Source organism: Myxocyprinus asiaticus, chromosome 2, assembly GCF_019703515.2.
Source record: "Myxocyprinus asiaticus isolate MX2 ecotype Aquarium Trade chromosome 2, UBuf_Myxa_2, whole genome shotgun sequence".
Classification (NCBI taxonomy): domain Eukaryota; kingdom Metazoa; phylum Chordata; class Actinopteri; order Cypriniformes; family Catostomidae; genus Myxocyprinus; species Myxocyprinus asiaticus.
This window is the reverse complement of record NC_059345.1, coordinates 65,933,825-65,958,833: the sequence shown is the minus strand read 5'-3', so window position 1 is coordinate 65,958,833 and position 25,009 is coordinate 65,933,825. Positions and strand designations below refer to the sequence as shown.

Here is a 25,009-nt window from a genome sequence, read left to right as displayed (position 1 = left end):
GGAGACCTAGCGCGTGTGGAGGCTTCACGCTGTTCTCCGCGGCATCCACGCACAACTCACCACGCACCCCACCGAGAGCGAGAACCACATTATAGCAACCACGAGGAGGTTACCCCATGTGACTCTACCCTCCCTAGCAACCGGGCCAATTTGGTTGCTTAAGAAGCCTGGCTGGAATCACTCAGCATGCCCTGGATTCAAACTTACGACTCCAGATGTGGTAGTCAGCGTCTTACTTGCTGAGCTACCCTTGCTGAGCTACCCATTGCTTTGGAATAGGGTCAGTCTGGACTTATCAGACCACATGACCTTTTTCCATTGCTCCATAGTCCAATCTTTATGCTTCCTAGCAAATTGAAGTTGTTTCTTTTCCAATTAGCCTTACTAACAAGTGGTTTCTTGTGGCCACACAGCTGTTTAGTCCCAATCTTGTAAGTTCTTGTTGCATGGTGCGTGTGGAAATGCTCTTATTTTCACTATTTAACATAACCGTGAGTTCTAATGTCGATTTGTTATGATGTGACTTCACCAAGTGTTTTAGAGATCTCCGATCACAATCATTCAAGATTTTTTTCTGACCACATTTCTTCTGCGAAGCTGACGGTTCACCACTCTCCTTCCAGGTTTTAATTTCTATCTATCTATCTATCTATCTATCTATCTATCTATCTATCTATCTTTGCATTTATGCATTCTTTGTCTGTCTATTACTGGCAATGGCACAGAAATTAATATTATCAATAAGTTTTATTGAAAAGTTATGAAAAGCTCATAGAAAACCTTTAGAAAAAAAAAAACATTATGTTACCCTGAGCAAAAATACAATCATAATCAACACATCAAATATATATTCGATCTGACATACAATGGGGTGCAAACGTCTGAGACCTCTATCAACAAATTTGAGACATTCAGTGTTGGGGAGTAACAGAATACATGCAACGGGATTACGTATTTAAAATACAAAATATAAGTAACTGTATTCCACTACAGTTACAGTTTAAATAATTGGTATTTAAAATACAGTTACATTCAAAAAGTATTTTGATTACTGAAGAGATTAATTTGCATTTTATTGTCATTTGTTTCATTTAATATTTAGTCCTTTCAGATGGAAAACATTTATACATACAGTATTCTGTAATCTGTAGTGGAATATATTTCAAAAGTAACCCTCCCAACCCTGAAGACATTGACCATGTTAAATCTATTATACTCAAGGTCAGGGGCCGTCATGGTTAGGTTTAGGTTGAGATTAGCGGTTTACTTAGAAAAAACTGTAGTAACATAATTTGTTGTTTTTTTTATCTTTCTCTATGGGAGTAAAAGTCATAAGTTTTTATACGAGCCAACTTGTATGATTTCATATGATTTCGCCATCTCATACTATTATTATAACTTGTTATGAGATCGGGTTTAAATTGTCACTAGTGGTTGCAGACTTTTGAACCCTCACTGTATACAGTTGATTTATTCACCATTTAGCTTATGCATATTGTCATTTGATAAGTAATTTAAAACCAAATAATGTGGATACTGCAAAGATATTATAGTTAATAATTATACACAAAAGTCTGAAAACTCTCACAATATTCAATTATAGTACAGCATGTTGCCCTGAAATATGTGTATGCATGCAACTCTCTGGATCTTTTAAAGTAACTTGCAGTCTTCTCACGCTAAATACATGCTGGTTCATGTCCTGTGTTTTCAAATGGCGCTCCTTGCCACATTATTAGAGTGAACTCACAACTTAAAAGGGTTATATTTGGCCTGGTCTTAGAAAATAACGTTACTATACCTACATTTTTGCAAAATGATTTTTATGTGGCCCATTGTATGTAATGCGGCGGTTTGAGAGACACTAGAATTGCAGATTATCAGTTCATAAACACGTACTTTCACCCTGTTCCTCACACAATGCTATCTTATAACATTGAAACACTTGTACTCTACGTGCATAACTCGTAAGACGATATATTTTAATGTTTGCATTACATAGCTAACCACATTTACAAGATTGTTCAAATGTGATCAAATTGCACGGTAACTGATAGAGCGTTGCACTTGTGATGCAAATTACCAGGGTACGAGTCCTGAAGAGCATGCAAATCGACACTTGAGCCAAAAGTGTCACAGAAGAACCACAATATGACATGGTTGCTTCAGCAAATTCATCTGTTTTGTGGAAAATGTAATTAGCTTTTAGCGCCACACAGTGGACATTGCCGCAATACATGTAATAAACTATGTAATATCATTTTGCAAAAATGCCACCACAGTCACGTAATTGTCATGAGATCAGGCTCATTATATTTGTCCAGAATCCAAAGTTTTGTAACACAACAATCTTGCAACAATCCAGAAAACAATAGAGACACCCCCTAAACCCCAGAGGAAAAATCGACAAGTGTGTTTTCAGTCTCAGCTGTGTTTGACGGCGGTGATGATCAGAGCTCCAGGGTTCTTTCCATCCTGGTTGACGCAGGGGCTGAAGATGGGGTAGATACTCTCAGTAAAAGCATCAGTGAAGGTGTAGAGATGAGAGTGCCCCTTCACATCAAAGAAGGACACCTGGCCAGCTTCATAGTCTAGAAAGATGCCCACCTTCTGTGGTAGTGTGGCGAGATGCAGAGGAAACCTGTTGCCTGTAAGGGCTTTCACTTCTCCGTTCTTCAGCCACAAACACCAGAAACCACCCTCTGGACTGAGACGGATCTCCCCTTTGCGTCGCACTGAACCTCTGGCCACTCCCAGGGTCCAGGCAGTCTTGTGTCCCACATCCACCTCCCAGTAGTGTCTCCCGGAGGAGTGGCCCTCACGCGCCAAGACAAACAGCGCCGGGCTGAAGCGCCGTGGCGTGTCTGAATTTATTGAGCTCTTGCGCTGCACCTCATAGCACACCTGCCGTCCGTCCTCAGAAAGACACAGATCACGCTGCGCTGTCGCAGGATCGAAGATCACCTCACCTTAAGAAAAGAGAGGACACATTTTACATCTGCACTCTTTTGGTTTGTTTTCCGTTTCCATGCTACCAGCAGCAACTCTGATTGGTGGATCTCTTTTAAGAATTATGGGTAGTGTAGTTCATACTGACACTGACTTTATGGAGTCATCAATCTTCAACAATGGTTATAATTATAATGCATCGTTTATACTGTAGGTCCAAGGCTTTGTTGGTGACTGATGGGACATGTCTTCATAAAGTGAATTGACCATAGGCCAATTACATTTTACATCAGTTCAAATACCTCTTAAGTATAATCAATAGCTTGAGTAAAGTCGAAATAGAAATGGCATGCAATTAACAAGGCACTTTACAAACCTGCTAAACAGGGCTGTTACTTTCATAAATCATTACGTTCCTAATGCAGTGGTAGTGAGGTCAAGTGTGCCCTCTAGTGAGCATTATGAAAACATGCACACTTCTTTATTGTGTACACACTACAACTAAAGTCTAAAACAACTAAGCATTCAAAAGTAGAAAGAGAATGCGGACTTCAGGAATAAACACTGATATACAATTAACCTTTGCCTCTCATATCGGTTTAATTATCAATTAGATAAAACATTCATCACTCTAGGTTTGATTATTCAATCCCAGTAATTAAAACAATCAAATGATCTCTAGACTCTGTTAACAGTGCTCAGATGGCAATAGAAATAGCACTTACTGGCATAGTTCTGCATATTTCTGAGTTCTGCAAGGAAAATAAACACATTGTTAAAATCACAAAAATCATTAAACAAATGAAAGGTAAAAATGTGATATGCTTGAGAGCTGATTTTGGACAACTTTCATTTTGACATGGCTGGAAAGGGTTTGACATGATTATTTACCTTTCACATAAAGCCGCTTGACCTCGTATTGGAACTTGTCCATCAGAGAGCAGACAGACTTCCTGATGGTGCTGACATACAGGTCCGTGTTTACAGACACTGCTGACCAATCAGACGGCTCCGGCGCAGGAGGAAGAGAGGGAAGAAACTGCAAGAGATTAAATATTTTTGTGAGTTAATTTAGCAGAGATACATGCATATGCATACGATCCATGGATCTGCACACAAACACATACACTGTGGACCTTGAAATGTCTAATAAATCTAATAGAATACATTACATACAATACTTCATTCCAAAAGAAAACTGATGAGTAAACTGAAGAATAAACAGGCAAAAATTGAAGTCATTCACTGAAAATCTTCCCATCCACCGCTGTTCTCAAATCTCATTCTCAATTGTACACATTTGAACTAGCACGTCACGCTCGGTTGCGACACACATGAGAACCAATTACATTTGGCATCCATTATGTCAAACCTGTCATAGCATTTTCAAATATGAACTAGAAGTCGACCGATAGTGGATTTTGCCGATACCAATAACTAATATGGTGGGAAAGACAGATAACCGATTAATCGGCCGATAGTTTTTAAAATCGATTTATAGAATTAAAAAATAAATAAATATATATATATATATATATATATATATATATATATATATATATATATATATATATTATATATATATATTATTTTCTTTACTATGGTGGGCAAAGACAAAGAATCCAAAAAATAAACTCCCAGATGCAGTTTTTTGTCCAATCAAATTCAGAAAAGATTTGGTGCATAATACGGGATTTTTAAAGGTGCTGGAAGTGATTTCAGCCGTTCTACTTCCATGAGACTGAGCCTTTGGATTAGCAACGGTTGTCTAAAACAACAGCAGCGAAATAGCACCCTCAGCTGACAACTGTTATGAGCAACATGGCATAAAAATGCTTTATGCCTCAATAATTCGCTGCAGCTACAATACTAAGAGAACACGCAAAATGATTGACAGGCAAAAAGCGTCACTTTCCACGGTCCACGGACACATTTTTGTTAGTTTAGAGCTGTGACAGGTGAGATATCTCAGGACACTTATTTCATTAATATCTTTAAGGGAGTAGGAACATTTTTTCCATACCTTTCCATGAACAAAATCGCTTACAGCACCTTTAAGTATAAACAAGCCTGAAACACACTGGGGACTCTTATTTTGAAATGACAAAATTATGAAAAAATTATCAGCAACAATCGAAATAGATTTTTGACAATAACAGATAGTTCCAAAAAGCAACTATCGGCACAGATTAATCTGTAAAACCGATATATCGGTTTACCTCTAATAGGAATGCAAACTCTGTGAATTTGAGAGCTTTTGGCGGATCCATCATATGGCTTGAGAAGACTTGGAATACAGTGCACAGGTCATATGGTCTACTTTTTTTGTTTTTTGGGGGGGGAGGGTTTGTCTTTTTTGGAGCGTGACACAGGGCCGGATCTAGGGGGGTTCTGCTCCCCTCCCCAACCCCAACAAAATGTGCTGGAATGAAAGACACGTACATAACCCCATAATAGTGGATACTGTAGAGATCACCCTGTGTGTTTGGAGGTCTATGCAAATTATTTAGCAATAGCATTGTGATGTGTGCTCCTCCTTGTCATGAATTTACATGAAAAAAGAAATTATTAACCATTACCCACTCTCTAAAATATATTTGTAGGTAATTTATGCCATTTTAAAATTAAATATTTGACGTTGGATCCCAGAAAGAACATTATTTTTCACGCAGAGACGTTTGCTGTCTCGCAGAAGAGATGCAGCCAGTGTGAAAGCCAAATGCTGATGCGCCGCTCACGTGCCACTGATGGAGTATATGACGATTTTCTCCAACTTTCTGCTTTCCAGCTCCCCTCACTCCTACATAATCGTTTCTCATATTGCTTATTAACTTGGAAAAATTAATCTGGAAATGTAGGCCTCCTGAACAAAGTAGGCTTTAGGCTTAGGGTGGCCAGATGTCCCATATTTCCCAGGACAGTCCCGTATTTAAGTACTTTTGTTAGTGTCCTGACTTATTCTGAAAAAATCGTGTTTTGTCCCATATGTCCCCTCTCCTTAAATTTCTCTATCGCCTAAGTGGCTTTCTCAGTCACGTGAGTATTCTAATCAAAGGTAGCCAAGGATACAGCTTGTAAAACCAATAAAATCACACTGTGTTATTTGAAGTACATGATTGGATTAAGCTATCCAATCACATCCCCTATCAATATACATCCAGTTAGTGAACTGATTAAAGAGTCAGTCAGTTTGAAAGAGCACACAGATGAAATTGCGGCTGGAAAAATGTCAAGGAAGTGTGCATGTACATTTAATGAGGATCTTCAAAAATAGTTTACATTTCTAAAAAAGGTGTCACAGACAGAGCCTAGTATAGTGAGGTGTGAGATTTGTGGAGCTCGCTTTTCCACCGCCCATGGAGGCCACATTGATAAAGTGCACGCAATTGAAGGACTTTTTGCTTATTATTCTGTTGTGCTCGGCCATACTGTTGTTTTTGGTCGGTTAACTGCACTGCGAAATTGATCAAGAAATTGTATGATCCTAAATTTTCTTCTGCCCGCACCAAATCTAAAGCTGTCATATGCAATGTGACTTTCTCCTTTGTCAGAGGAAGAAGTTCACAGAGATTTGGACAAGTGCGCGAGTGTTTGTCACGTTGACTGTGGATGCAACCAATCACAAAGACATCAAATTGTTCCCTGTGCTTGTGTGTTACTTTAATCCACTACATGGTATAAAAGTCAAGATAATGGATTTTTCAGCTCTGCCAGGTGAGACATCAGATTTGCAAACTAACTACATTTCCAACGTCATTGAAAAACATGGCCTTGAAAAAACTAGTTGCGCTCTGTGCCGACAACACTAACGCAAACTTTGGAGGTGTTAAGAGAACTGGTAAAGGCAATATCTGGAGAAAGCTGCAGTAAAAGCTAGGAAAGGAAATTTTAGGTATTGGCTGTAATGCACACATCATCCATAACACATTGCAAACAGCAGTGGATTGTCTTCCAAAATATTTAGAGAGTTTGGCTTTGAAGGTGTACAAATACTTCTGTATCTACACAGTGTGTGCATGAAGGAGTTCAAAGATTTTTATGATTTTGTGCAGCTGGACTATCAGAAATTACTGCAGCATGGCAACACACGTTCCTCTCTCTTGGTCCAGCTTTTAAAAGAATACTACACATTTTCGATGGTCTGCATACATACTTTCTTTCTCAAGAAAAATGCCCAAAGTTTCTAAGAGACATTTTCAGCGATCCTTGCACTAAACATAGGATTGGCTCACACTCAAGCAAACAGCCACTTTTTTTTTTTCGATTAACATTTTTTTATTGATTCAACCATTAAATATAAATAACAGAACACACATATACAGAATCAATATCCAACCCTAAACCCCTACACCTCTCTCTCCACTCTCCCTCCCCGAGAGCCCTCCAAAAAAGACAGATATCTGCCCCACTTCTTCACAAACATTTCAGGACTCCCAGTCTTCTGGATACCCCCTCCTCAAGAGCTGCCACTCTGGCCATCTCTGAACACCACTCCTGAAACGGGGGCGCTCCAGCCGACTTCCAACTCCTCAAAGTGATCTGTCTGGCAATCATAACACTAGTTAGGACCCAGTTTTTCATGTGCTTATTCTTCAAATTAATGACTGCCCCATCTCCCAAGATACAGAGTCTGGGGCAAAATTAAATTTGAGAGGCCAAAACCTCACACATAAAACTCTGAATCCTCATCCAAAATTCTTGCATCTTAACACATCCCCCAAAAGACATGGGTTGTGACTCCGTCTTCTGATTGACATCGCCAGCAGGTGGGTGTGTCTTTAAGACCAAGCCTATGCAATCTAGAGGGGGTCCAATAGATTCTATGTAAAATCTTAAATTGAATGAGGCGAACCCTTGCGTCTCTGGATGCAGATTTGACGTTTTTTAGAATCCCAGCCCACTCTCCCTCCTCCAATACAAAATTTAGATCTTTCTCCCATAATCTCTTAAGAGAAGTTGAAGTTCTGTCTCTCAGACTCTGAATTAGTAGGGAGTAATACACCGATGCCTCATGACCTTTTCCAAAAGCAGTAATCACCACTCCCAGAGTATCTGCTGCTTTAGGAGGGTGTAAACCACTCCCAAAACCAGGACAGAGCAGGTGGAGCAGCTGTAAATACTTATAGAACTGAGATCTAGGAATCCCAAAAAGTTGAACCAAATTTTGAAAGGATTTTAACACTCCATTCTCATATAGGTCACCGAGTGTAGTAACCCCCCTCCCAATCCACTCTGACCAGCAAAAAGGGGACTTGTTGAAGCATAGTTTGGGGTTCAGCCATATGCTCGAGGCAACATTTAAAAAAATGTCAGAATGAAACAGTCTGGACACTTTTGTGCATACCGAGTTCAAGTGCGAAATAACGGGATGTAACTTAGCTTCTCCAATTAATTTGATAGAAAGGCTCTGCAGTGGCAAAATAGGGGCAAGAACTTCCTGTTCTATACAGAACCAGGGAGGGGCTCTCTTAGGTGGAAGCAGCCAATGAGCCAAATGTCTGAGACCGAATGCATAATAATAAAATAAAATCTTGGTTAGGACTAGCCCACCTTTATCAATCAGCCTATGTAACTTATTGAAATGTAATTTGGGACGCTTATCATTCCAAATGAAGGACTTTGATATGCTATCAAATTGCTTGAAATAAGAGAGGGACTGCAGTAAGTAATTTAATTTTGAAATACAATTCATTTTAATATCATTAACCTTCCCAATCATAGATAAATGTAATGAAGCCCACCTGCCCACATCGCTCAAAAACCGTTTTATTAAGGGGTCAAAATTAACTCTAACTAAATCACACAAATTTGCTGGAAATAAAATATCCAAATACTTAATGCCCTGTTTGGGCCACTGGAAAGCACCCGGCTGGAAAGCCATTTCTGGGCAGTACACTGTCAGAGCCAAAGCTTCGGATTTAGACCAACTGACTCTATATCCTGAAAACGTAGAAAAGGAATTAATAATTCTGTGGAGGCAAGGCATAGATCTACTGGGGTCAGAGACAAATAATAAAATATCATCTGCGTAAAGCAAGAGTTTATGCACCATACCTCCCACCACCACCCCTGGAAAATTATCCTCCTTTCTTATCGCGGTTGCTAATGGTTCCAGGGCAAGACAGAACAATAATGGGGAAAGAGGGCAACCCTGCCGGGTGCCCCTATCCAGAGTAAAATAAACTGAAATTAGTCCATTTGTTTGTACCGCCACTACTGGGTGTCCATAAAGTAACTTAATCCATCCAGTAAACGTACTCCCGAACCCATATATTTCTAAAACCTTAAAAAGATAATCCCATTCTACCATAGCAAACGCCTTTTCGGCGTCAAGTGAGCTGGCAGCGACCGGAGATTGTTCATTCGCTACTGACCACATGATATTGATGAGACGCCTAATGTTATCAGAAGAGCTGCAGCCCCGAATAAATCCCACCTGATCTATATGTATAAGAGATGTCATAACTTTACTTAATCGATTAGCCAGAATTTTTTGACAAAATTTTTTACATCTAACTGGATCAGGGAAATTGGATGGTAACTTTTACACTCGCTTGGATCTTTGTCCTTTTTATGAATCAGACTGATCCGGGCTTGTGTCATGGTTGGTGGAAGCTTTCCATTCTTTAATGATTCAGTATAAACTTCTTGCAAAAGTGGAGCCAGTTCTGTAGCATAAGATTTGAAACACTCAGCAGCAAAGCCGTCAGGCCCCGGAGACTTGCCTGTAGGTAAGGCCTTAATAACCTCGCCAAGCTCCTCCAAGGTTATCTCACAATCAAGAGATTTTTTGTGCTCAGTCGTCAGTTTAGGGAGATCTAATGGTTCCACAAAGTTTCTAATATCTTCATCAGTAGACAAAGACGTGGAACTATAGAGATCAAAGTAGAATTCTTTAAAAGCATTATTAATATTAATGGCCGAGGTAAATATTTCACCACCAGCAGATTTCACTGAGGGAATGGTAGAAAAAGACTCTCTCTGCTTTATATATCTAGCCAAAAGTTTTCCTGCTTTGTCCCCCGACTCAAAGTATGACTGTCTTGCCCTGAATAACCAAAACTCCACTTTCCATGACAAAATAGTATTATATCTGTATTTCAATCAAGATAATTCTCCGAGGCCATCGGATGACAAACGGCGCTTCAGCTCTGCTTTGGCATTTTTAATATTTCCTTCCAACTCCATGAGTTCTCATGCTTTGGATTTTTTGGTGAATGAGGTATACTGTATGATCCGACCCCTAAAAACTGCCTTAAGTGCCTCCCAAGCCACGCCCACAGAGGATACCGAGGACCAGTTGGTCTCCATATAAACATTGATTGCAGTCTTTAACATTTGTTGGAATTCAGGATTTTGCAAAAGGGACACGTTAAGGCACCAACTATATGATTTATTTTTTTCCGTATGTGGCACCACCTCTAAACTCACCAGGGCGTGATCTGAGACTAAGATATTTCCAATTGAGCAATCCACAACAGATGAAATGAGGGACTTGGATATAAAAAATAAATAAATAAATAAAAAATCTATTCTAGAATAAATCTTATGGACTGATGAAAAAAATGTATAGTCTCTACCAGATGGGTTCAAAAGTCTCCAAATATCTGCAAGACCAAGATTTTCACACATCCTGTGAAGCGTCAATGTTGCTCTAGGGGGCTTACACACTTTTGCTTCACTATGATCAAGGACTGAATCCATCAACAGATTAAAGTCTCCTCCCAATATTATATCATGAGGGGTGCCAGCGGCTTGCAACATCCCTTCAAGATCTATAAAAAAGCCCTGATCATCAGCATTAGGCGCATAAATATTAGCCAAAATCAACCTTTGCCCCTGAATTTCAGCTAAAACAATAATGACTCTTCCTAATTTATCTTTAATCTGTTTGAGAAATTTGAATTATAGATGTTTATTTACCATTATAATGACTCCCTTGCTCTTACTTGAGCCAACACTAAAGAAAACATGCCCACCCCATATCTTCCCAAATTTTTCCGCTTCCTGTGGAGAAAGGTGTTTCTTGAAGAAACACTATATCATATTTCTTACACTTAAGAAAATAAATAACCTTCCTTCTTTTTATGGGGTGCCCCAACCCATTCACATTCCATGTGGAGAGAGATAGTACACTCATATTAACAAATGACATTTTGATATAATAAAAAAATAAAAAATTGTGTGTCGAAAACAAAATTATACAGACCACATTCCCCATTAGTGAAACAATCAAACCCCAAACTTCCCCCGAACAAAACAAACAGAAAAAAGAATAACGTGCGCATTAACCCCACGCACGAGAGCGCAAACCGGCGACAGTCCCTCTAAACTCAAAAGGTCCATGAACGCCCACGAGCCCCCATGACAACTTTGCCATCGGATTGCTCAATTTTGCCTCACAAATTTGTGAAGCAAAATTACATAACAGAAAATACTTTGTAAAATAACTCCCAGCCAAAAGGAAGAATGAACACAAAGAACATTTAGATTAATTCACAGAAATGTTTTAAAGGTGTGATCCTCCACAAAACAAATTTCAGCTGATATAAAACCGTTCAGTTTCACGGATAGACAAACGAATGTTAAGTGAGCCAGCTGTTATGAGTTCAGCGGATGATGTAATCATTCCAGTGTCCCGTAAACAGAACAAGCTCCAGCCGCTAGGCGGAGCCAACACAAAAAGAAACAAAACCGACATCCCGGTTCCCCGGATGGTCGAGTCAATTCACTCGGAGGCCGCATAAAAGTATATACCATGACTTACACAATCCGTCAACTTTATAAAAGACATCCTTTGTGTGAGCATGTAGATATTTTGCGGTCATCCGTAGTGTCCACTCTTAAACTGGCCGAGAACTTCCATGCAAACGTAATCTTCCGTCAATGCAAAAGCTTCTTTAAGGAAAGTGTTATTCACAAAAAAACTCCACCCGCTAGGCGGAGCCAACGCAAAAAGAAACCAAAATGACGCCCAGCTTCCTCAAAAGCCAGAGTAAGTACATCGAGTCGACCCACTCACATGAGAAACACCCAATGGTTTACTCACCCACTGATTCAATAAAAGACATTGCCTGATTTGGACATGTAAATACTTTGCGACCGACCTTCATTTCTATTCTCAGTTTGGCCGGGAACATCAGAGCAAAAGTGATCTTCCGCTGATGCAAGAGTTTCTTGCTTTCCCTAAACCGATCGCATTTCTCTCATGTCGAACTCGCAAAGTCTGGGAACAAGAATATATTATGATTACTCCAAGAAAGCTTCCCTTGGCTCCTCGCCTGGCACAACACGTGATCTTTATCGGATGACCTCAGAAATTTGGCCAGAATCGATTGTGGCCTATCTCCCTCAGCAGATCTCCGAGCAGGGACTCTGTGAGCTCACTCGATTTCCAGCTTGTGGCCTGTTATGTCGAGCAGACTCTGGAAGAACTCGTCTAGGAATTTCACCATATCTCTGCCCTCCTCATGCTCAGGAATTCCAACAATTCTGACGTTATTCCTGCGGCTTCTATTCTCAAGATCTTCAAGCTTTTCAAGAACACGTTCCAGATCAACTATGGTCGCAGGCGGATTAGCGGATAATTCCCTCTCCGAAGACTCCAAATAATCGATTAGTTTCTCAGCATCTGACTCTCTTGTAACTAACTCAGAGAATTTTATTTCCATCGCCGTAATCGATCGACGTATTACAGCGAGATCCTCCAAGTCAGCAAGCACCTTCATCATCATCACCGATATGTTGGACAGCTGACGCTGGATCTCCTCTCCCGCCGCGCCATCCAATTCGAATCCCCGGTCTGTAGGCCTATTGGTGCTTTCATCATGAACATGTAAGTGTCTTTTAATGTCTCCAGAGCCTGATGATTTTGACTTCTTTGCCATGTTTTACCTCAAAGAGCAAATGTGTAACTGGGTGTATCGAATTTCACCAGATTATAACATGAGAATAATAAAGAATTTAGCAAAGTGCACAGAGCTCGTCGTTCACATGTCTGCTTCTTGCATGGCGTCACGTGACCTCCGCAAACAGCCACTTTTAACCATGCACTGGAGGCTTGATTGACGAAATCACGCTCCTTGATGAGTGAGTTTGCACGAAAAACATTGTCACTCGTCGCATCACTGAGCTGAACATGAACAAGACGGCCGTGTCTGAGAGATGGACAGACGTTTTTCGTGAGCTGGAAAGCAAGACAATCAACTTCGGAGTCTTAGCCATGGTCGTGGAGTTTGTTTTATGCCTGCCTGGGACATCTGCATCTGTGGAGCGTGTGTTCTCATTAATGAACGCAGCACGGACACAGGATAAATCTTGACTCAGTGTAACAGTCATGAAGGCAATGCTTTTCTTATGTCTTAATTTTGGACTGGACCGCTCTACATTTTACGATAAACTCTTGAAAGACATGCACACAATGAGAAAAATTGCTGCCAGTGAAAAGTACAAGGTGACAACAGTTACAGATGCAGATACACCCTCTACTTCGCATTGATCTGCACCTATGTAGGTAAGGATACGTCAGTTTCATTTTTGCTGGGAGGGGGCTGTCCTGTTTTCCACAAGCAGGAATCTAGTCACCCTGTTTAGGCTTCGCATAAAACTAATTACTTTTTTGATAACAAATGCCTTATTTTACTGACAAAATATTATTTTTCAATCTATCCCAATGTTCTTCTCTAATGTGCAAAATAAAACATTTATTGGAGTTATACAGGCATCTTAAAATCCTGCACCTCAAAATTTTAAGGTGTCTTCCTCAAGAGGACACTTACCAAGAGAAAAAGCAGAATCCTTCATTGGGCTGCATGCACAACTAAGAACATTTCTGACTTGGGCAGGAAACAAATCTGTTAATTTCAAGGATAGCATGTAATCCACCCGTGTAATCTCCAGAAAATTATTATATATATATATATATATATATATATATATATATATATATATATATATATATATATTTTATCGTACAAACGACTGTGATTGGTGCATCCTGAAGAACACTGAGAAAAGTAAAAGGTGCCACGTGACAACACTGTTTATGCACTGCTTCAGAAGAAGTAGGACAATTTTCTTTTTTCATAATTTACTCATGAATAATTATACTAAAGACCTTTAAAATCATAGTATGAAGTTAAAGTGTATCTGTGTGGTAAAACTGCCCAAATGTTGGTCGGGACATTTCCCATTTTCAAAAAATTGACAGGGACATGTCCATATTATCCCTACCTAAATTACATATCACATTACATATCACACTACATGCATGGACGTATGGCTTTATAAGATTCTTTGGTAGCACTTTATAATAAGATTTACTTTTTTAACATTAGTAAATGCATTATGTATCATGAACTAACAATGAACAATATATTTTTGAAGAATATAATTTATATAAATCTTAATTTTTTTTCAATATTAAACCATGTAAACTAATGTTAGTACATATAATTTATCATTTAAAAATGTATTAGTATACAGTATGTTGCAACTAATATTAACCACGATTAATAAATAGTGTAAAATTATTGTTAATTGTAAGATCATGTTAACTAATGTTATTATGTTAACAAATGTAGCCTTATTTTAAAGTGTTACTGATTCTTTGTGTTCCACAGATATAGTAAGTAAATGGGACTAAATGATGACAGAATTTTCATATCTGGGTAAACTATTCATTATCTATTTTACGAAGGGGTGTAAATGGGACGTTTCATCACGATATGATATCTTGAATCGATTCTCTTGGCCTGTGATCCAATGTTTGCCGATACTTCAAAGTCTGCATTTGTCATGAGAGCTCACATTTTAAGGAGTGCCCGGTTGATGCACTCGCACGTATCCTGTCAATGGAGCTCCCATTTCACGGGAAGCCCGGTTGATGCGTGTGCACGCCGCACGGATATCAGAGCACAATTTGGCTTCGAAGACCCCGCGCACATCCGTGTCCCACATGAAAAGCATATTTAGTGCTCATAAAGTCATATGAATGTAATAAGGTTGCTTCATCACCTGATGGAAATGCTTACGGACGTGGCTGACATGAGTATTAAAATAAAAGTACATCTTAAAAAAAATTCTATATCGATATTTACGCGTTGTATCGATAACATTGGATCGTTGGTCATTGGATCGATGCATCGATCCAAATTGATGGGTCGATACACCCCTAATTTTATGTGCGTAATGACCTGTAAGAACAGCACTTTGTCTTGTGTCTGAGCCAAAGCGTCGAGCTCACTGCTCCTCTTCCTTAATGTGTTGAGCTCTTGCTCCAGGCCACTGGCGAGTTCTCTGGCGTGCTGCTCCGCCTGTTTCTGTCTTGTTGCAATGAGCTCCAGCAGCTGCGCCTGCGACTGCTCCAACAACCTCTGCAGCTCTGCATACACCGCCCAGCTCTCCTCCATCTCCTTCTGACTGTTCTCCTGAACACACATTGAGAAGAGCATGTTTAGATGCCTGTGCTAAACATACATTGCACTACACTACCCATAATCCTTAAGAGAAATGATACACCAATCAGAGAGTTGCAGCAAAAAAAGCCCGGCAAAAGAGCTCTGCAGGGACCGCCCACTCCCATGGTGCACTGTGGATGACGCAGTCGAGTCACTCTCCTAACACACTCAAACTACTTACAAATTTGAACATTTCTGAAAATTTTGCATACAAATTTAATTTTATATTGTTTCTATGCTTATAATCAACAACTTCAAATCAATAGTTTAATATTTTTCCATCATTTTAATTTGATTACATCTTTTGCAATGCTTCATGGGATTGTAGTTTATTCCCTCATTAAAGACACAGTCTTGTCCCTTTGTCTTTTTGTCCATTATTTTTAAATACATTTTGCTTCAGTCAAAGTTTGTAATGTTGTGACTGACCATGGAGCTGGTTGGTTTGGTTCATGCCTTTGGTTTTATGGAATTTCTGTGGAAAAAATGAATGGGAAAAATACTTACGAGACCAAGATGGCTGAAAAAATGGATGGGCGCTGTTCAAAATGGAACCAACAGAAATGTCATCACAATATTTACATACAGAATCTTCTTTCTTCCATTTATTTGCATTCTAAATGGTGACTGGTCTTGTCTTTTTTGCTTCTATTTGACCATATAGCCATATTTACACTGCAAAATGATGTGTTGCTTCGTTTGTGCAGCCGACACAAAACAAGATGTGTGTTGATTGTCATTACAATGGCAAAGGGGCTTTGATGCTGCATTTAATTTACACAGAAAACATAAAATCTAAACTTCCCACAACTTTAAGACTATTCTTTTACTGCCTTGCAAGCGTAGTATTTCCTTGAGAAAATACAAATCTAGTTTGTTTTTTTTTATTCTTTATTATACAGGCAATAGAGCAACTTGTGGTAATACCACTGGCTGTTTTGTGTAGAAAGTTACTCAAAATAACTCTCAAGAAACTTTAAGTATTCTTTTACTTAAATGAGGACTTGAAGTATGGCTTACACTGACACCTAGTGGCCTGGATGCTGCATCATTCAAACAAAGTAGTTTTCAGTTTCAGATGCCATTGTAGAAATTCACTATTTGCAGTCAGCCATGATGAATTTAATCCATGACCGAAAGTGTCCAATAACAGGGCAGTTACTGAGATTAAGCGACGCTAACATGGCTGCCCCCATGAGGTGCCCCTGCTCCAGGTAGAATAAACAAGCTTTTATAAAGTTACTGATGTGACTGAACTTTTCATCTCACATGAGTGGTCATGATTTTATACATATGTTTCAGATTTGCTATTCATTTCTTTGGAAGTAAACTTTTTAAATGAGGAAATAAATGACTGAGTGTACCTTTAAATGCATTTTATGAAAAGTGTGCTTGTGCTATCTTGCTTTAAAATAAAGCTTTGATAGTTTTCTATGTAATGCAAACCATCATTGTTTTGACAGGACTAACCGGTTGAACAGCACCAAGAACATACTAACACAAACTCTTCACTTCAGAGGCAGTTCCCCTCATCTGCCCTCATAATGTATCTTAAACTTGATTGGACGTTTTTATGTCTGTCTAAAGTCATTAGCATAATCATTAAAACTTTCATGAGAATTAGTGAGGTTAATGAATTATTTCTGTATGCCGATACTATTCTCTCTCTCTCTCTCTCTCTCTCTCTCTCTCTCTCTCTCTCTCTCACTCTCGTCTCCCCTTATGTAGTTCAATCCTCTTTGTATTTTTAAATGCTGCTAAAATTAGCCCTGTGCTCTATATACATTTATTGAATGAGCATAAAACTGCCACATTATCCTTACACTGTTACAGCATGTCATTGACACACTGCCTCCACTTTCAGAGGAAAATATAATATCACTGACAGAAATAGTCAATTTTAGAGCAATTTGTCAAAACAAGTGTCATTTGTTGCAGACTTAAGCTTAATAAACATTTTCCCATTTCCACTGTTTGGAAATGGCACTTCCTGTAACTACAAATTAAATATGAACATGATCATCTCATTATTTCTATTTTCCACCTGCGAAAAAAACTAAAGGATTTTGAGTTGCTCTCTAAAATGGAGCGCTTGTGTTGTTCAGTACGCAGCATTTGATGGGAACTATTTCCTATTTCCTTGGTTAAATAGGGGCGTGACAACATGGGCAAATATTTGCAGTGCTCTTACAGGTTGTGTTAGATCAAACAGATGGTAAAAAAAAAAGCAACACAAAATTCTAGAACATTTTGTCACCACTTGATTTCATTGTGTTCTATCCATTTAAATTTGTAAAATGGAAGTTTACTTAATCCATTTGAGTTGGGACTACGTGAATATTTCTTTGTGGTGTTAATGTAGCATTGATGAAACTGGGCAGAGGATTTCCATTTCCCAGCATGCTGTGCATGGAACTTGATAGGGAGAGTAAATGTTAAAATTAAGTGTTATTTTATGTGTTTTTGTGCAAGATGAATATAAAGGGGGATACTTGTTAGTGTTTCATGTTTTGTTATGTTAAGATTTAGAATAATCTTTGTTATATTGGAGTTTTTAGGATTACCATTACCAAGAGGGGAGCTTGAGCTAATGATGAGGTCAGGTAGATGTCGCACATGAAACTGATGGCTCACTTCATTGAACAAATGCTGTGCTAACCATAGCATAGTTACTAAACTACACTCTGTTGTGCTTTCAACTGGCATGTATTTAGAATGCTGACATTCACTTTCACTAGTTATTATATAAATACATTAACATAAGTTACATTAACACATCAAATTTTGTTGGGTTTAAACAATTCAGCTAGGTTCTTTCTACACAAAGTGTTGAGATTAAGTTAAGAAAACTCTTTTTAAACATGTGGAATCACTGTCCATGATTGCATCAAGTTCCACCATTTTTGTGCTTTCACTAATTTCCTAATCATAAGCCTGGCCCGTGCCAAATGACACCTAATCACAAAAAACCTGTCATGTTTAACTTAAATTAGCTTTCTGAACAAAAGCCTCATTTACATTCGTTTCACAACCAACAATCAGATAAACTGTAAAAAATAAGTAGTATAACACTTTGTGCTTATCATACATTAGTGCAGCATGTCTGTAGTTAATCTGATGAACTAAACCTGTGGCTTCTCTGCTAGGACAACAGTGTGAACTTGAGGGGAAAAGAGGTTTTGTGTAGAGAAGTTTTGTGCTCTTGCATCATGACACTCACTTCGAGTGATATTTTGTTGTGTAATGCAGTGACATTCAGATGATTTTAAGTGTGACTCGAGTGTCCAGATATTTTCAGAGCCACTGTATATGTAAGTGTTCAACACACTCTCCTAACAATACATGATTATAGCAACTTTTTGCCTGCAACCCCAAAACTTTGTTCGTATTTTGTCACTCTGATGATGCTTTAAACTAATTTCTGAGGATTTTCAGACCCAAGGCTACCATGCATTTTAAAATGAAATCAATTGAAAATTCAATCATTATTTAATGACTACAAATGGAGTTTTCAGAATGTCAGAGTTGCGGCTCAAAATGTGAAAATTACCATAAAATTATCATAAAAGTAATCTACAATCTCTATGTAAAATTTTGATGTTATAGTATAATATAACTAAACAAATGTATTTATAAGTATGATAAAACATATTGCAGTTAAACACATGCAAAAAGTCTGAAAATTTACATTTCCATGATGTAGGCAAAAAGTCACTACAGTGACTTCTTCTTGAGACTGCCGTGGAGTTTTCTTATTAAAGGACACAGAAAAAACATAGACGTCTTAGATCACGGCCTGTGTTTTGCCTGTATTTACTGAATCTAACCTCAGTGCTGTTTATGCCACAGATGCTTCTTCACTTCTGTGGAAAAAATGATAATGAGATTAGATCCAGCCAGCTAACGTCCCCATGGCTGTCCCAAGAAACCCTGGATCCATTTAAATGTTGGAAACGTTGGATGAAATACACTATATGGCCAAAAGTATGTGGACAACCCCTTCTAATTAACTAAGATTTGGATATTCCAATAAATCTAGTGAAGAGAGATCTTTATGCTACAGCATTCAGTGAAATTCTTGATAATCGTGTGCTTTCAACTTTGCGCACAAAGCCCAGACCTGACCCCCATTAAACATCTTTAGAGTGATTTGGAATGCCAACTGTGATCCAGGTACCATCGCCCACCATGTTACTACATAAAGTTTAGTGGAAAGCCTTCCCAGAAGAGTGGAAGCTGTTAGGGAGGAGCAACTCACTACTCATGCCAAGAACAAATGGTTGTGGTGTTTAGGTCTCCACATACTGTACTTTTGGCCATACAGTGTATGCTTTCAGTGGACTCCTGTAGATGACGCAATGAAACTGGACTCACTTTGATAACTTTGATGGACTGCTTGATCTCCTCGAGTTTCTTAGCTCGCTCCTTGATTAGATGTTTCAGTTCTGACCTTTTCTTGCCCAGCTGACCCTGAAAACCAATGAACAAGAACAGTCTCATTTGCAAAATTTTCAAGACCTTGTTCAGGCATTCAGCAAAAAAGTCATTTTTGGTGTATCCATTTCAAATCTGCTTAGTTTTTTGTAGACTGAACAGCAAACAACCATAAGAAAACCAATTTTTTACATAACTAATCCAAACCATATCTATATATGGTTTGAAATATTTAAAAACTCAAGATGCAATGCTGTTTCGCAACAGATTGCGCTAGATTGAATTAGACTCATGTTTAGTGAATTCACCCCAATGTGTTTCAGTCATAAAATTTACCGATATCTTCTTCCACTCTCGTTCAGTGGAGACAACATTGTGTGATTTGTGTGTTGTCTCCACACACTCCTTGCACACGCACACATGTTCGTTTCGGCAGTAGGCATCTAGGAGGCGTTCATGTTTCTTGCACATCTTGTCCTCCAGGTTGTGTATGGGGTCCACCAGCTTGTGCGAGGCCATCGTTTTCCCCTTCTTATGCTGCCTCAGATGGGCTTCACAGAAAGAGCCTGGGCAGTTCAGACATGACTTCATGGCTTTCATCTTCCTACCAATGCAGGCATCACAAGGTATGTCTCCTGCTTTAGCAAAGTCTCCCCAATCGTCTTCCTTAATTGCTGGGTTTGAGTTTGCAAACCCAGTGTTGACCGCATCACCTCCAGCTGAAGACAGCGTCGTCAGACCCTGGAACTGTTCGGCGATCTCAGCCAGCACACAGTTGACGCTGAGCTCTGGTTTTCTGGAGAACGTTTTCTTGCACATGGGGCAAAGAAACTTCTTGCTGTGGTTCCAGAAGCCCTGCAGACATGCCTTACAGAAGGTGTGACCACATGGAGTGGAGACGGGCTCCAAAAACACCTCCAGACAGATGGAGCAGGAGAACTGCTCCTCTGATAGCATACGCCCTGGAGATTGTGGGCCTGTGAAAGGTAAAGGGAGAAGGACATTGATTTAAATGAAATGCAATAGACAGTCATTTTTATTTGTATAGCGCTTATCACAACACACATTTTTTCAAAGCAGCTTTACAGAATATCATAATGTAGTGTCTCTAATGCCTCAAATGTCCCCAATGGGCAGTTTCATTGAAAAACTTCATTGAAAATCATTTGTTAATGTTTTTGTCTTTAATCCTCCAGTAAGCAAGCCAAAAGCGTCAGTGGCAAAGAACAGCAAACTCCATAAGATGTTAGTTAATGGAGAAAACAAGCCTTGGGAGAAACCAGGCTCAGCTGGGGAAGCCAGTTTCCCTCTGGCTAAAGAGTATGGAATAGGAAATACAAAAGGAAAAAGAAAAGAGGACGAAAGACCAAAAGTTGGGGTAAACATGGTTCGTGTGTCCCAATTCATCTTACTATCCATCTTAAATAGTTTGTGATATCAAAGATGGGAGAAATCGCAAAGCTCAATATGGTGGCTGTAGGAATAGTTAAAAGAGTCAATAGCTTTTTTGACAGAGTCATCGCCTATTTTGTTATTCTGGATGTATGATACCATTGATGTTGAATTTTATGGCTGATTTGAAATATGTTACTGAAATGTAATCTTGAATAAATGTTTTGGAGATTTGGGTTTTTTCGCCATTCAAGTAGCAACATGAGATATGTTGAACCAAACAAAATCACATGTACGACTTTGGTAAATATATACTGTAGATTTTCCAGTTAATTGCGATCTTCATTTGAACAATCACAATATTGATCTTTTGCTCTATGCAAAGTTTGGCACCGAGATCTTTTTACTGTGTGTTGAGAGTAAAAGTTTGGTTTGACTCGTCCCATATAATGTGTGTCCAAAGATGAGATCCACTACACAATCCATTTGTCATTGAATAATGTCTCTTTTGATATCCTGTCTGTTCTTTACAGATTGTTGATCTGAACATTTATTCTAATCACACATAGCATGGATGCGCTAAAGAAACTGTACTTGTTCTCTCTCATTAATATGCGCTCACTGACTGAACAGCTGGTAGTCTTAATGAGAGTACCGTTTTAGCTCTTGTTCTGCATATTAATGCAAATACTTGTAAAAGTACAAATTATGCATGTAGACAATAAACATGTAATAAAAACAAAATATGTATGCAACATAATATATGCAATTTTAAGACATCATATTTACTGATGGAATACATACTGTAGAATTTGTTGATTTTTTAAAAGCTAAAATGTGACAAATTATGAAAAAGTAATGATAAAAAAAAAAGTAAATTAATTTCATAATGTGCCATGTTAGAATTTCCCCTGAATAATTAACCAAATTAGCTGAGCAACATGGACATTGTAACTGTAATATGCCCAAATAATCGGAATTGAATCGGAATCAAATCAAATCGAGATGTCATTAGATCAAACCAATACTAGTTGATCAATAATAATCAACATTAAACATGGACACATTTTCTTCATTAAAAAGTTTAACTCCTAAAGACATGAATTGTAATTTTGCAATATATGTAGGAAATCATGAGCACTCACATTAAAGTGAAGAATCCAGTCATATCAGTAACCTTATAAAAGCTGTTTTATTCTACATGGAGAGGGAATTCTGACTGTGAATACAACATTTCTACAATGGCATCTTAAACTGAAAACATTGTATTAGTGCCTTCACAATCATACTATGTTGAAAAAATTATGTCAAAATTGCCCAGATGATATATGTTTTCTGGTGGATTCCCAACGTCTATGCATGATTTTCCAATGGGTTCTCAATGCTTTCTCAAGGTGTCAAATACTACGTCCCTCAGCTTCTGTTTAGCAACGTGGCTGATAAGCCCATTGCTTTCAACGAGAAATCTTTGGTATCAATAGACTGACATGAAGGATATCGGAATTTAATCATCATGAAATTGTATGCTGGGGTATAGTTTTGTCAACTTGACATATGTTGGGGGATCATTTTTTTAATTTGAACTCAGCAACATTTTTTAGTTTGCAGTGGTGAATGTTTAATCTTGTTTTCTGTACACATTCTGCTCTACTGAGATAACGTGTTTCATTCCGGTGTTCTCTTTTGGTTGGCCAACTAAAACAGAACCCTGAGTGATGCTTACGTTGTAACATTAATGACAGGAAGTATCTTTGATGAAAGTTGATGAAACCACACACAAAAACCCACCTACGTAACGTCACATGAACTTCAAACAGAAAACAACAGATTCAAATATTTCTCCTACTTTTTCAGATACAGGTACAGCTCATTAAATGCTTACAATTAAATGCGTGATCAATATTAAATACAGTTTTCTTAAAAAAATAAATAAAAAAAAAAACGTTTAAAATGACAAGCATGGACACATTTAACCAGCAAATTTATCAAGATATTTTGAGAAACTAGCTCTATGATCATAAAAAATGGGCTAACCATCTGCGTCACTTCACCGATGCTGAGGGGCACTTTTGGCCTTTATAGTGGCGTGCAGGTCTATTGGTCAAGCGCCAGTATTTGATACTTGGGAGCAAGAACGGGTTTGACTTTTTGGCTAATATTGCCCACAATCCCTTATGCAATGGAAGTTTGTAACAGTTCTCTTTTTACATTTATTTTTGGATAAAAAAAAGGCAAGGAATAGTCTGAAGCTGCCACAGCAGATTTTAAATGTATGAACCTAAAGGTGGTGCAATAAGGAATTCAAAGGTAATGAATTTAGCTAGATGACATGCAAACGCAAACAGTACACGACGAGGTGGTGTGTGGTATCAGGACACAATCGGATGTGATAGTATGTATGTTGCCATACTGGTGTACCGTCCATACTGGTGAAGTACGTACTTTTAATGCTGAAATATGGGGTTCAGCCTGTGATTTAAAATACACAACTTACACAACTAAATTCACTCACAAAACCCCCATAAATAAAAAGTCTTTGTTTTAATACGAAACACATTACAATCACGTTCACAAACAGCAACAAATAAGAATAGAGATTCCTGCTTATATAAGCATAAACTTGAGCACAGTTTCTTATCAGATGTGTGAAGGACGTGCAAATAAAGGCAGGCAGACGTCATTGTGTTATCCCAGGAATGTAATACAACAGGATATTCTTCAACAAGACACCTGCTCCTCGTTTAAATCCAAACAACTTTTTCTTCCTGTCTGTCCCTAAACTTAATAAACACTTACTGTATGTTCAAATCAACATCCACAAACTTTACTCTCAAGTTCAGTGCATTCTTTTTATTTTATTACTATTATTATTATTATTATTATACTGTTAATGCACATTTTGCGCATTACATTTGTAAATTAAAAGATTTGATGAGCAGGACATACATTTCATTAAAAGACTTTGAAATACTTTTGAGCATGTGGCTTCAACAAAGTAAAAACAAAAGCAGACAACAGCAGAATCATACTGTGACAATGATTTACTTGGGGTTAAAGTTCTTCTATATATTCTAAAAATATCAACCATGACCAAACTCATAATTGTTGGCATTTATTGAGAAACCAATAAAAGTCAAGTTTTCTAAGCAGAATAAGCAGAGAATGTGACTTACACTGCATGATGAAGCGTCCTGTCGTACTGTCTTTAAATGCTTTACTGGTTTGTGATGGGCGTGTGAGAATAAAACCTGTACAAAACCTGTCTGTCCTCTCTCTCTTTCTCTCTGTGGGCGTGTCTTTAATGCACCTGAGGCTGGAAATTCACTGTGTTTTGCTGAAACCAAAACAAAACTTCACTGGAAAAAAAGTTATAGATATCTGTGTGTGTGTGCATGTGCGTGTGTGTGTGTTAAACTCAATTTAATTGAGGACACGGGTTAAACAATGAAAATATGTTTCTTTGATGTTTAAATTAAAGTGTAGGCTGTACTCAAATACTTTGTGTGGCGAAAACCTTAATGAACTGAGTTAACATAACTTACATTTGATCTGTTGAAATAACTCTATTGAACCTTGCAGCTTGTTGCTAAACACATTAACATATATACTGTATATACTGTGTGTGTGTGTGTGTATATATATATATATATATATATATATATATATATATATATATATATATATATATATATACAGTTGTGCTCAAAAGTTTGCATACCCTTGGAGAATTGGTAATATATGTACCACTTTTAAAGAAAACATGAGTGAGCAGGCAA

The 25,009-nt window shown here is 38.2% G+C and overlaps 1 protein-coding gene across 1 annotated transcript; it reads right to left on the bottom strand.

The window, feature by feature from the left end:
• Positions 1 to 750: 750 nt before the first annotated feature.
• On the bottom strand, positions 751 to 24,460 carry LOC127456075 (E3 ubiquitin-protein ligase TRIM39-like). The gene is made up of 7 exons (XM_051724388.1): positions 24,407 to 24,460; positions 20,178 to 20,818; positions 19,782 to 19,877; positions 15,144 to 15,377; positions 3,841 to 3,988; positions 3,675 to 3,701; positions 751 to 2,969 (listed from the first exon to the last, which is right to left on the bottom strand). Exons 1-7 carry the CDS (start codon positions 24,411 to 24,413, stop codon positions 2,425 to 2,427), a joined length of 1,698 nt encoding a protein of 565 aa, XP_051580348.1. The 5' UTR covers positions 24,414 to 24,460; the 3' UTR covers positions 751 to 2,424.
• Positions 24,461 to 25,009: the final 549 nt, after the last annotated feature.